We start from the raw sequence: 14477 nt of genomic DNA, 5'->3' as shown, positions 1-14477 counted from the left end.
GATATTTCTGCCTGCTTCTTAGAAATTAACAACTATGAAACATTCCTGAAAATTAGGATTGCTGGGATTAGACTGCAAACTGTATTTTGACAAGTCATCATTATAGACTAAATTCTTGCAAATACCATACAAGATAAAACCTGTTCAAAAACCTGTTCAAGCTGCCCCTCCTTCGCAGCAAAGCTAACTGGCCAAGTCTATCAGTGAAACCTTCAGTGCTTAGCATTTGAGGCTGTGAAGACTTCTTTAATCATAGACAAGAATTGTAGAGTTTAAAATTAAACAGAGGGGTTTTTTTCCCCATAAACCTTAGCATTTTATATCCTGTGACAAACCTGTTAGAAGATAGATTGCCCAAGCTATTACAGAGGATAAAGTCAAGAAAAGTAGTCTGATCATTTATCTTTCTTCCTTAGTTCCAGATATCCATATCACTTAATACCTTACTGCAATGCAAGAAAACTCTTAAGCTGTTGAACAGCGGTTTATGAGAATAAGCCTAATTAACTCCTCAAATTCCCACAAAAAGTGCACAAGGAACTTTAAGTGAAGTATTCATCCTTCAGCTGAGGATAAGACCCAAATAAGAATCTGGAATAACAAAGATCAATGCACCTCATTACAGTAACATGGATTTCTGCTGGCCGTACCTTCACCACCTGATGTAAAGATACAGAACTGATAAAAAAAAAAAAATCATTTTAAAGAAGAAAAAAAAAAAGAAAAAAAAAAAGTATTGTTTTCAGTAGATATAAAAATTATGTTATGGTCTGAAAATCAGTCTCATATGACTTACTGTAAGCCCAGCAGCATCTCTGTTCTTAGCTTAACAGCAAAACCATAATGAGGTACCTCTGATTACCTGCAGTCCCCGAACACAATTCCCCACACAAATATATGCAAGTCAGCCTGGGTTTAGAAATTATGCACCCCTGGGAAATATTGCTAAATCAAGGCACGAGGCATCTCTCAACCACAAGATCTAGGCATATAGGAACCACAGAAAAGGGACGTAGGACAGATGAAGTGTGCTCAAGGACAGCAGATTTCAAAGAATTCTAATTATTTTTAAAGTAGGCCAACCCCCAGGACATATCCATTTCATCCAGAAAAATTAATCCAGCCTGCTCCCTGCCATCCTCTTTTCCCAAGGCCCCTCAGGCATACACAAAGATTAAAGGCTACATGAACTATCCTGGCAGTCTGCTCCCTTTTATCTCAACAGCTTGACAACTCCCCTGTCATCACCAGCCTTGGTAGAAGATAATAACGGGAGCAAAACCTGTTAACTCCAAGAGGTGACTGATATGACTATTCATGGAAAAGGTAAGTCTGCTGTCTAATACTGCAACTCTATCTCACAGAGATTCCTCCCCCTGTCTACATGAAATCATGGCAATGGTACTGACACTTCAGACACATACTCACTGCTGTATATGAGCACTCAAGGGTCTCATCATACATTGCCAGAGCTGGGCAAAAGTAATCATTTGCTCCAGATTTGATATGAAAGTCTTCTCCCAGTCTAGATTCCACTGTCATGGATAGCTGCTCTTGAGGCTGTTTTTTCTGCTGGTGACTCTGAAGGAGGAGCTCACACCTGAATCCCATCAAAGAGCTTCACAGCCTCACTGTCAAGCCAGCACTTTTTGGCCTCCCTTAGACTAACTTGTCTTCTACCGTTGACATCGCTAAAAAATAAGCAAGTGTTCAAGACAAATAGATTGGTATTGAAAAACAGAGAGAGCGACAGAAAACACAAGGAGTCTTCAACTCTTTAACACTGAGATCACACAAATGCATCCCAGAAACTGATCTGCTGTCTTACTTCAGATACCCAGAGCTGAAAAACATCCCCAGAGAATACTCTTTACACACGCAGTAAATCTCACACCATATGCTGATATATTTCATTGAGTGGAATATCAGTATCTTGAGCTCAGGATCTCCAAAAAGCGATACAAGATGCTGGAGAAGATTCTTTTCCATCACCAGCAGAAGACCCATTCTTCTGAACTTGAGAGCTGCTGGCTAAGAGCTCTCTCCTCAGAGGCAGGTGATACACTTAGAGACAATCAGTAAAATCTCATACTCCCTCAAAAGAAGAAAACAACAACAAAACTCACCTCCCACCCTTTTCCACCTCTGCAGGTAATACTGTTTTTAAGCTAATCACTAGTGAAGGTCTTGGTTCTGTGGAGGAGGAACATATTTCATAGAGGGGAGGGAAATGTGGAATAGGCGAGAAAAACCCAACATATTTCACAGTCGCTGTTCAAAGCTTCTCAGAAGCTTTGGTATGTTAAATAACACTTGTGGGAGATGGATTAGCAGAGCCAGAACAGGTGAAGCAGTCTAAGGTACATAATAAATGCACCACTGACACATGCATAGCTTTTAAATGACATATATTATGAGCCTTGAAGAGCTGACTTGAAGGGCTCATTTAAGTCAGAGTGTAGCAAATCTTGTTTCAAGACTAAAGCATGCAGGGAACAATTTATTTTCCCTGAAGAACACATTATCTCAATATTGTATTTCTTGGTCTTCCTTCCTCAATAGATATGTCATGAGAAAACTCGTGACATTACCATCTCAGATGCTTTTAAGAGGTGGCTTGGTTACTTTTTTTTTGGGTTTACTTCAAAATATTGCAGATGAGACATTTTCTACAGCCAACTTAAAATAATGAATACCTTTTTCTTAGACATATCTAGAGTTCTCATTATCTAGCTCAAAACAAGGTCATTGCTTAATTATCACAAATCCATAAAGGTAGGAACTGCGAACTAAAATGGGGTGCTGTTATGCTTCTGCCCTATTGAAATGCTAGCCTATTGAAATCCTTGTTTTTTTTCAGTCACCCTTAAGAGGTGAATCTTTCACTACAGGTTAAAAAACAAAGCAAATTTTAATTCCCAAGTAGTGACAAAAAAATATTCAAAAGGCTATATGGGATTACATTGAAGATATTGTATTTTTTTCTAAAGCACACTATTTAACATAATACTTTCTGCCTTATTGATAAAATCAGCTGCGTTCACCTAAGTGATAACAGTTCTGAGCCATTTTCACTGCCCATTTTTTAAAAGACAAGAAAGTACGTAAGAAATTTTGTACCATCTGCTTATGCTTTAATTTCATTAACAGTTAGATTTTGAGACCTTCAACCTTAAAGAACGTTTTCCAAATGTAAACAGCATGTAAACCAGTATACTGTTTTTACCTTAGACCTTCCTACAGTTATTTCCTGCTGCTCTGGGGTTTACTGCACATCAATGCCAACTGCTGCCATTTGCAACCGAATGTTCCGCAAGGAAATCAAAGGAAAATAAGCTGCACCTTAGGAAATCCAGAGCAATATAAAAAACATTACTGGAGTCAGCGGTTAGAATGATGGATTCAAGGAGACATGGTAAGAGAGAAACTTAAAAGAAATACAAACCATCATAGAGCAGCAAACAATTAGTTTATTACAAAAGAGGAGAAAAAAAGATGCAATTTGTTCCACAAGTTGCAAGAAAGCATGTTTATGCATGCAGAAGCATGCTTAATTCCTGCTTAATACAATCTTTTTTTAAGCATCAACTCTTCATTACAAAAAGAAGACATTTTTGTTTTAGTAACAATGTACGTATACAGCCTGGTAAGAATAGTATTTTTATTCCCATGTGGGAAGTCAACGGATTTTCAGAATATAGGAATTTCATGCTATAAAATGCATCCCTGGGAAAGCACCAACCTATTTCAAAACCAGCTTGCATTAAGCAAACGAATTTGTTTTTTCAAATTCCAGACCTACAAATTCGATATTCCAGTGAGTAAGCAAACATTTCAAAACTGTTCTGTCCCAAGCAGGGGAAACACAATAAGGATATTTGTTTGAAAAACAAAGAATTCAAGCGCTAGCCTTCTCGTCTATATCTTTTCACAATTATTAACAACAAAAAATCCCTTTCCTACAAAACCACACACTTTCCTAGCAAGCTCCTTCAAGGAAGTTACGATTAAACTAATAAATCCCAACCTAGAAATCTGCTGTAAAGCAGAACTTTAACCTTTGCTTTAAGTTCACATAAATTTACTGAGTTTAATTCTCCTCTCCCCTCCCCAACTTGTATTAGGTGATAGGCAAGAAAAATAGCCCTAAATTAAAACTTCACAGTATCACAGGTTCCAAAGATATGCATGCTGCTGTCTTCTTATTGCTCTTCTTTTTTGGACCATTCCTAGCAAGTTCTTCCCTACTGAACACATTCCCTTGGTATTGCTATTAATCATGGTGGCCGGGGGGAGAGGGGAAGAGGGAAAGGAGCAGAAAACCTCACTCACCTAAACAGCATTTAGATCTAAAGATCTAAATCTAGAGCATTGTGAGGTGAAGGTGCACTGCTGAAGGCAGATACAAACAAGATAAATTTCCTTTAATTCACAAAAAGATTAAAGAAAACTGATGGAGAAGGCAGCCTTTTAAGTAGCACATTGCTATTTTTAAACTAATCTTTCACAGTAGACGTTTGTTTTCCATACTTGTGGAGGAAATCTAGTAATTAAATGTAACTGTTACCAGACTTTGAATCCTCTCAGATTATATGGCCTAGTTTCTGTAAAAAGCATCTCTCTCCCCCACCCCGCCAAGGTAGAAGTCAAACCTATTAATGTAAGAGCTTATCCTGCCCTATTTCCACTTGGCAGTCTCCTGTAATGCTGATTTAATATCTGACAAAAATAGGACAAAGATACTGTCATTTTTCATTAGGGAATGTCAGCTCAATACAAGCAATTTTAACTCTGCTGAGCTTCGGGTGAGGGAAGGTGCATGCTGTTTGGCCATGTGGCGAAAAATCCCATGTATATACTTCTGCATATGACATGCCTTCTCTCAGGGCTGGCAGCCTGATGGCCCACTGAGCTTCTTCCGAGAACTAAATTTACTAGCACCAGAATTAGTACTACGTCAGCTTAGCCATTATATTTTAATTCACCTCCTTTAAAATAAAGCTAACTATTACCTAGATTTTTATTGCAAAAAGTAATTTCATTACATGCTATTTTTAATGCCCCATCAGGCTGGCCACTAAGCAGCACAAATCACTTCTGTTGTTCTAGGGTTTTTTAAACAAATGACAATCTGCCCAACTGGCTGTGTTGATCCTTCCTGATTTCTGTGGTCATACTGTGGTTTCTCCACTAGATACTGCAACAGTGGAATAGTTTTACCTGTGCGATCCCCCAGACAGACACTATTACTAAGATCTTGTTGCATAATCTTATCCAAGAGTGCTGAGGATACTGCCCAAGGTTCTCTGGGTGGTCTGTATCTCCTTCTCCTGCAAGGGGATTCTTGAAAAGCAAACACCAGCCTTAACATAAGACCGTTGATTTTTCAGCTATTCAGTTCTTCTACATTACTCACAAATGTTAACACTTGGGGCTAGAATAGGACAAAGGAATCTTGTCACAGACATTGCAGAACTGCTCTCTCTAGAGGAGCAGACATTTACATAATTAATAGTCTAGAGATAACAATGAGTTCTTTACCTAACTTATTACAGGGGATCTTAATTACAAGCGAGTTCAGGAAAGTTTTAATACAATCTATGTATGTGTACATAAATTGTGGGAACTATGTAGGCTTCTTTTCCCCCCATTTCTTCACATTATTTTTAGTGTGGTCATTTATTTGCAATGTAACTGGAAGCATTTGTTAAATGATTTCACTTTTAATATGACAGGGATTGGGGTTTTTATACTCTCCCAAGGGTGACAGAATATTTTTACAAGCTTTATCAAGGCCAATTTAGATGAAAGCACACATTAAAAAAATTAGCATTTAATATCTCAAAACATTTTGCCTATTACTGTCACTAGCAACACTAAAGATTAAAGTAATAAACAGAGGTGGTGGAGGAAATGATGCTTACTTCCTACAATGGCTATAGCAAGCTCACTTCATCCTTGCACACAGATTTCAAACCAAACTCCTTGAATTTGCCATGGTGTTAATTTCTGCTGAGTGTCACACAAGTAGTAGTGATTTATCACGCCTTTGACTGAAGAAGGCGGCATGCTTATGTCTAGCCCTGCACCTGTAGGGAGCTTTTCACACCCAGATGATGAATGACTGTGTTGAGCTTTCAGGTAATGCTGGCACGCCAGAACTGACCTGGTGCTCCTAGTGTTAGGTCTCACCCAATTACAGAAAGGCAAACCAGTAAAAAAAAAAAGTAACTAACATGTAGATAACTATGCAAAGCAATTGGAGTGAGATATTATTTTGCTATTTCATCACATGTGTACCACAATGCATCACATTTTTACCAAACTCAGACAACTTGAATCCCTTCACTGCTGAACACCGCTCCCCCAGTTACATCAGATTTATCATCTTGTTCCGATTCCCACCTTTCATCCAGTAATGATATCAACTCCAAATTTCTGCATCTAGGTTTCTTTTCTAAGCACATTTGTCCTTACTCCTTAAGGGAAAGTGGAGAATTTGCACTGGGACTTCCACCACAAAGAATCTAATTTAAACCACAGTAACACTTCAAGTTCAGTCTACAACTTGTCATTAAGTTTTCAGTGACAATCCAGCCAAGGTACACAGGATATTAGTGGTCTCTGAAGGAGGGGAGAAGGGGTGTCACCAGAAAGCTCAGAAAATGTCAATTCAGCTTTTGTTTCTTTTTTTAACTCCAAGTCCTTCACCTCCACACCATAAATTCTCCACCTTCTAGTGGCCATGTGCAAATTGTAATGTTTAAACTTGGTTGTTGGTGAGGGCCCCCAGCCCCAGCTGCAAGCCCATCATCTGGTTTGCTGAATCAGAGGGACATGCCAAAATCATTATCTGCACCAGGGTCCTCAGCAGAGCCTCCCTTCCCGATCCAAGGAATCCATCTCACTGTGGCATGGCTTCTGTCACACCTGGCAGCCAGGACAGTTAGCCAGGAGATGAGGGTATAAATGACTAAGGGTGGGAGACCTTGGCCTTAAAAGCTCCTGTTAAGTTACAGACAACTGAGAGCACACCTGGCATAGGAGATGTGCATGCTTCCAGGGGTGGCAGGAAGAAGAGGAGAGCTGTCCAATTACTTACGCACACAAAGCAAAAGCAGCCCTGGGAGCCCAGTCCAGAAAACCATAAAGCTGTTGATAAACAAATACTCCTTAAACAAAGGCCCATTTAGAACATGTCACTTACAGACACAGAAAATTAAACACCTTCAATATGTGGCAAGACAAGTTAACAGCTGGTGGCTCAGATGCAGTGGCTATGGGCTAGCTAGAGTTGGTAAATACCACAAATCCTGTAGTGCTTCAAATCTGAAGCACCAGGTTCCCAGACACGAGCCCAGGCAGCCCATGCCAAGATTTCTGGGAGTGCTCCTCACTGCACATGAGAGCTTACCTTGTGGGCTTTGCGATCTCACCACCACACTTCTGACTTGTGCAAGGTCAACCACGCACTTCCAGTAAACCTTTTGCTATTGCCATAGTCTCCAGAAGGGGACTAGGAACATGCTGGACACTGTTTCTTACCGTCCTTCATATGGACAAATGAATAGGGTAATTTCTGTCAGCTTCTTGGAGCACGCCAGTGAGCATTAGGGGAAGTGAGAGACCACTGTTCACAGTACTGCTGCATAGACTATGAACAAGCAAAGCTGTACTTCCAACTTCACCTCAGGTAGGTTTAACAGATGTTAAAAAAGCCCCAAACAAACAACAAAAACAAAACCCCCAAACCAACCGACCAAAGAACCTCAAACAAACATAAATCAAAACCACTAACTTCAATTGTACATAGCTTTGAAGCTTTGGAATATTAATTTGGTTAGATTTGGAGAGTTAAAGTTGACCTGTGCTACACTTACTCCTCCAAATACATAGTTTTCAACCTTTCAGTTACAAATCTTTCTCTACTGTTTCAGTCCATTAATTCTGCCTGCTGTACTACCTCCTCCTTGGCGATGCCAGCTTTTAAGGCTGTATCTCTGAGACTGATCATTATCGACACATCTCACTGGAGATCAACAAGTACTATAGCTGGGGTCCCTACAGCAATCTTCTTATGATGAATAGCTTCAAACCTAGGTCCAAAACTGTGATACTTTGACCCAGAAGACCAGAAAGTACTGGAAAACATCCAAAAGACCCCACAACATACACATTATAAAACATATTGATGATTCTACTTAATCTCTTTTTTTTTTTTTTTTTTTTCACAGCCATAAACAAGAGTGTCCCTGCCTAAACTTTTGGTACCCTTGTAATCCTTACTATCATATAGATATCCTTATTAAAGACTCTGAGAACAGACCTTAATACGTTTTCATTGTTTCTATTTGGTTTAGGTTGGAAACTAAAAGCTCTTTAGGGTAAGTATGATTTTATTCTGCTTGGATATTTCGGATAATGATAATTTGTTATTTATTAATGCTAATTTTTCATAATGACAATTTATTAGAAATGGTAATTTCTAATAAATACTTAGGCTCTCCATCCAGATCCTGCAAGCACCTTTTCCTCAAATAGTGCCTTGCAGAAACAAAGCTCCACAGCAGAGTTACCTGGAGAAGACCTTTGTCCCCCCCAACTTCTGAGCATGCTTTCAATGAACACATACACCTGTAGCAGTCTTCTATCAGGTAGGAATATCTTATCTCCAACTGTCTGTATTACTGTTATTACCTCTGTGTTCTCTCTCTTCCTCCCTAAAACAGCCACTTTTCCACTTTCACTTTTTCTTTTAAAAGCTTTCTGTATATTAATCATCCTTCATCTCCAATAGATCTCTGAAATATTTTAAAGTTATTAGAAAACACATAATCCAATATTTGAAGGGAGGATATACTTTTTTAAAGTACATAGTTATAACACTACTACAAGATCTTCAGAATTACTTATTCCTGACTGCTGCTGTAAGCAGAAAAATATTCAAGGTTATAAACATAAAAAGAACAACACAGCAGAACTTTTCATCTTTGTTTCTTTAATGCCTCAGTGTTATTAAAAAGTGGCCAGGGTTACAGTGCAGAGAGGGAAAAGGCACTGCCCGAGGTTAGCTATAAATAGTTAAACTCTATTTTAAGCTGGTTTGAGGTGGAATTCTACATCTCTTTGCTAGCTCTTTCAGAGCAAGCAAAGGGAGGAGGGTTTTGCACCAGAAGAAGAATAACTCTGTTATCTCTAGCTTAACAAACTTTCAGGCAACTAGCAACAGAGCAAACAGGCACCTGTGCGACTGAACATAGCTCACACCGGGCGTTTCAGAGAAGCAGTTACAATTAAACTCGGAGTTCCAAGGTGCTGGCACTGCACCATCACAGTGTGTGTCTCTAGGTGTTGCAAGAAGCACACCCTAAGGCACAAGCCCACCCCACAGGGACCGCACTGCCTCGCCTAGCAGGATGCAGGATACACAGGCCCTAATCTCTGGACCTACTCCTGGGCTCTGGCAGTGCCCCAGAAATATGCTGGCGCACTGCCAGTACCAAGCCTGCTCACCAGTGCTTAACTAGGACTCCTCACCTGAGCAGCTTCTGAGAAGGAAAGCAGTTCAGACCACGACATGCATGTAGTAATAACAGCACTGTTTCCCAGAAAATGAGGAAGCAGCATGTGTTACCCTCTCTCATATATATCATGACAAGTAAACAGCTGACCTAGCTAATGAACCAGATATTCTGTTTAGATTTCATCTTTGACAGTGTTTACTTAATAAATAATATTTGTTCCCAACAAACACTGAATTATTTCCTGAAGTAGCTGTCATGGCTATTTCCTCCCCCAGCCAAGGCAAGCGCAATGAAGGCAGCATACTGCTTTATCAGGGGCTGGACTGTAAAAACCTCTTATGACTCCTTTAATGCAACACACAGCAGCTAGAGAAGATTTCCAAATTAGACCTCTCATGCGAATGGAGGTTGATACAAGGGTTCAGCTTAAAAGCCTTTGAGTGAATGCTTTCAGGCTTGTGACAAAGGACAGCATGATTCATTACAGCACCTGAATAAGTTGATACAGCTCACACACTGTAGGACTGCAATATTTCACTCGTCACCCCAGAATAATCACCTGAAGATGGTCACTGCCCTACACAGCAACACAACCAGACCTCCTTTTTCTTTCTTCCCAGAGGATGTCATTTTACAGGTCTGTTACCCGTTCCTAAGCAGGAAAAACAACTCAACAGGATTTGATGCAAAATGTTTACTGCCTGATGTTTTCTTTGGGGGGGAGGTATGCAAATAAAATTCCTGATTTTTTTTTCTGTACACAGGAAAGCCTATGCTGTGTCTAGAAAAACAGATTACAGAAACTTCACCACTTAATAAACTGTGTATCTCCAATATGGCCTATTATCTCAGCAGTAACTGCCAAGGCACAGCAAACTGTAACAGCTTCAGAAGACAGAGCATCTGTTGAAGGAGTCCAAAGTCATTTCCAGTTTTCAAAAGCAAGAATTCAGTCAGCTCACTTGCCTTCCACAATCATTCAATGCAGCCCACTAGGAAGGGCCAAGATCATTAGTGAACATATCACAAAAGATCACTTTTTAATGTAAGCGCTGTAAAATTTTATGACTTTATCAAGATTAAATGAATCTTCACTATTCTTACTTCTAACAGATCTCCTAATCCCAGTTATGTTCCACAGCTCTAAAACATCTGGTGAAATGAATAGAGCACTTTGACTCCTTCCAAGACCCTGGTGTTGCAGGGTCAGATTATTCTCTCTTGACTAACATATGGCCTGCAAGGTTCTCTCTACAGACCTGTTTGTTCGCTGACCTCCTGAAGCATTTCTAAAGGCTACTGCCCCTTTCGGCAGACACACTGCCCACCCCGCGCCCCATGGGTCCCCCCTCATTTCAGAGATCTGCACTGCCAGCACCATCAACCCGACGCCTTGGGGCTGTTCTTCAGTTACCCGACCTGCTGCTTCTCCTAGGCAAAACGTGCCGTTGGGTTACTAAAACGTCAGAAAGCCGATCCCCGGGAGCGGGGTGGGTGGAACACCTACACCCTTTGCTGAAGCCCGGGGGAACCTTTGCAGGATGCTTACACCGCGCACACCAGCGCGGTTATTTTGGGGGTGGAAAACCCCCAAAGGCGGCGCGAACCCACGCGGTTTGGGTGCGCAGGGCACGGCCGGCGGGGAGGTCCCGGGTAAGGGCCCTGTCGGAGCACTGCCCACGCCACCACGCCGGCGGCGGACACCAGCGGCGAGGTCCCGGCCCGGCCCCGGCGGCGCTGCGAAGGAGAGCAGACACCCGCCGGGGCCCATCGGAGAGCAGCGGCACCGGTCCTTTCCGCGGCCCGGCGAGGGCAGCATTACGACGGCGGCGGGCCGAGGCTCGGCGGCGCCCGGGCAGGGACGCCGGATCCGGGGGATAGCTGGGGCCGGCGCCACCGCTCCGCGCTCCCCTCTCGGGCCTGCAGCGCCGCAGGCCGCAGCCCTGGCAGCCCCCCCCCGCCCGCTCGCAGCAGCCGCCGCCGGTCACATCCCGGGAGCCGGCCCCGCCACCCGCTCTGTCCCGCCCGCCCCCCTGCCCGGCGCGGCCGCACACTCACCCGCGTCCGTCCCGGGGGAACCGGCTCCTCGGCGCGGGGCGACAGCGAGGACCAGAGCAGCAGTAGCCCCAAGAAGCTGCCCGCCAGCAGCACGGCGCGCAGCAGGAAGCCCAGCTTCAGCCGCATCCTCCCGCCCGCCCTCTCCCTCCCGCCGCCGCGCACGCAGCGCCCGGCCCCGCGCACCGGCGGGCTTCCGCCCCCCGCGGCCCCACCGCAACTCCTCCTCCTCTCCCTCTTCTCCCCCGGCCGCCGCTGCTCTCCGGCAGCCGCCCGCCTGCGGAGGCTCCCCCCCGCCGCCGCACGTACAAACTTTGTGTGTTTTTTCTCTTCTCTGTTTCGCCCTTCTTTTCCTCCCTCCCTCCCCCCCGCTCCCCGGAGGGCTCCCCCGCTGCCGGCTGCTCGCCTGCCTGCTGCCTCCCCGCTGTGCACAGCGGCCGGGGCGATGCGGAGCAGGAAGTAGCCGCCGCCGGAGCCGCGGTTCCACGTGGCCGCCCCGCACCGGGCAGCCGCTCCCTCCCCGGCACCCAGCTCCCGCCCCGGCGGCCGACAGCGGGTGCGTGCTCCCGCTGCACCTGCTCCGGCCGCGGGGTTAACGGCGCCTGCACCCCGCCCGGAAAGATGGGACGGAATGGGAGAGCTCGAGTCGGGGGTTGGCTTTTCTCAGCCAGCCGGATGGGCAGCTCCGCTCTGGGCACCGACTTGTAAAAATCGAGGTGCAAAAGCTCAGCTCCAGTGGTTGTCACAGGGTAACACAGGCCCATTAGTTATTGTTTGCAGCCTGGGCAGACTAACACCGAGAAGTCAACAGATTTTTCTTGAGGGCAGCAGATTAAGTACGAGATTACAGAGATGTTATCAGCCCTTATCTTGCACGTAGTTTGTTACTAATTTTCTGCACTAAAAGTTCGGCATCCTGTTTCCTCCTTTGAAGGAGTCTCGCACGTGCACGCACGCATGCAAACCCGATAATGTGAGCTCTTCACAAAGCAGTGATGCAAGAACAGTGCTTCCAAGGTAATACGTTTGCCTTTTCTGTGTATTCAGTGCTATCCACTTGCTTTGATATTTTTCAGATCTATTTCTTGTGTGCACTGTGAGGTTATCACATCCAAGGATCCCAAGAGTTAACTTCAATGATAAGCACTGTAGAAATAAAACAGTATATTACACTCTGAACAGGATCACTTTGGAGGAAAAGAAACCCCAAACCCCAACCCCATACCTAAGTGACTTTTGTAGTTGGACACACCTAGATGCAGAAGTCTTTGTTTATTCATATAAGTTGTGCTATAGCACTGTATGATCTGCCACCTCCCTTCCCCCTCCCGTTCTTCAAGAGCACAGCTCAAGACGTAGACAAACACGGTGTTCAAAGCATGGGCAACAGCTCTAATCCTTAGGAGTGTTTGCAAAGCCCTGTGACTTCCAGGGGTCCCCAGAGGTGTTTTCCCCAAAGCCCCCGCCCTGTTTTAGGTTGCAGTAACCACACAAACAACCCAACACAAAAGTTTATGTGACTGTTCTCAGGTAGATAACAGCACAAGCCTGGGAGGGATTGGGGTTTTTTTTTCGCTGGGAAAGGCATAGGGTTGAGGTGCCTGGCTTTAAGCAGACCCCTTGGCTCAGCAAGCCCAGTAGGAAAGGGCAGGCTGGGGCTACAAACTGTGAAGCTTTGTAGGCTGTCAAAAAGATATGGAAATGTTCCTCACAACTCTTCACCGCCTTATGGAGACCTTACTGTGGCAAAAGGTGCTCTTTCCTCCCATTGTTTTATTGTCCGTTTTTGGGATCCCTTTTCATTGTCCTGTGTGGGTGCTGTGAGCACAAAGAGAGTGAGAAGAAAAAATAAGTTACCTTTAGCACTGCACAGAGGGCTCTGTAAAACTGGCTACATTCAAGTGATGTGATACCACTCTGCTGCTGCTTGTTGAAGCTGATAGTGACAGGGATAGAGCCCTCTGCATGCAAGTCAATACAATGTGAATTCACATTTGTAAGGTTGCCTGCAGAAACCCTTTTTTTTGTTTGTTTGTTTGGGTTTTTTGTTTGTTTTTAAATGGAGGCTTATGTTCTGCAGAAACCCATGGGTGAACCGGCCACCCGAGATCCTCACAGAGTGCTGTACACTGTACAAAACCCAAGAGTTTGGTTTTCGACAGCGGAAGTGTCGCCATCAGTGAATTCCCCCATTAGTTGTCTGAGGGCAGTGGTTTCTGTACTGGGCGTTTAAAAAACCCCTTCCTTTCCCCCCAAAGTGAAGTTGATGCCCACTGGGAGGCAGCACGGGCCAATGGACAAGGTGTTCATGCCAGCCAGCCCCACTCCATTCTGAAACTACTCCTGACAGCAGACTGGAAAAAGCATCATGCTTCTGTTTTACTATTACACCTGCCTGCTCTGGTCCCACCACAACAGGGAGCGTCATCTACGTTTCGTCCTCACGCACAGGCCGTACAGTCTGACTGCAGAAGCATCAGGTTAATACTGACCTTGGAAGTAGGTTTTTTAACCAGTTTTATCCTCATTAAGGACGTGTGGAAGTTTCACACTCTGCGCTTGTAGTTTTCCCTATGTAGTGAAGTGCCTGGAAAGACCTGCAGAAGATATTTTAGATCTTGCTGAATTCATACTGTCAAAGACCTAAAACTCAAATTAAAATTGGCTTTGGATTGCCTCTAGTAACATTCAAAACTACTTTCAAAGTCTTTTACAACCTGGACAGGGGAAAGTGAGGATTAAACATGGATTTTTGCCTCTCTCAGTTGCAAAATACTGTAGAAACCATAATGCTTTTTACAATCCATCCAGCACTAAAACAAGACACAATCCCCGCTGTTATTAGGGAGTTAATCAACCCCTGTCAGACCGATATACTGTCATTCAAATGTTTCTAAC

The 14477-nt window shown here is 43.8% G+C and overlaps 1 protein-coding gene across 2 annotated transcripts in view; it reads right to left on the bottom strand.

The window, feature by feature from the left end:
- The window catches only part of GALNT7 (polypeptide N-acetylgalactosaminyltransferase 7), a 73748-nt gene extending 62032 nt beyond the window's left edge, over window positions 1–11716 (bottom strand). For both annotated transcript variants that reach the window (XM_065694507.1, XM_065694500.1), the window contains exon 1: window positions 11583–11716. In XM_065694507.1, coding sequence (XP_065550579.1) covers window positions 11583–11708 — 126 coding nt within the window. In that variant the 5' untranslated portion in view covers window positions 11709–11716. The remainder of the gene's footprint in view (window positions 1–11582) is intronic.
- Between the last annotated feature and the right edge of the window lie 2761 nt (window positions 11717–14477).

The sequence above is a fragment of the Lathamus discolor genome, chromosome 1 (assembly GCF_037157495.1).
Source record: "Lathamus discolor isolate bLatDis1 chromosome 1, bLatDis1.hap1, whole genome shotgun sequence".
NCBI classification, from domain to species: domain Eukaryota; kingdom Metazoa; phylum Chordata; class Aves; order Psittaciformes; family Psittacidae; genus Lathamus; species Lathamus discolor.
The sequence above is the reverse complement of the archived record's forward strand: the minus strand, read 5'-3'. Positions and strand labels throughout refer to the sequence as shown.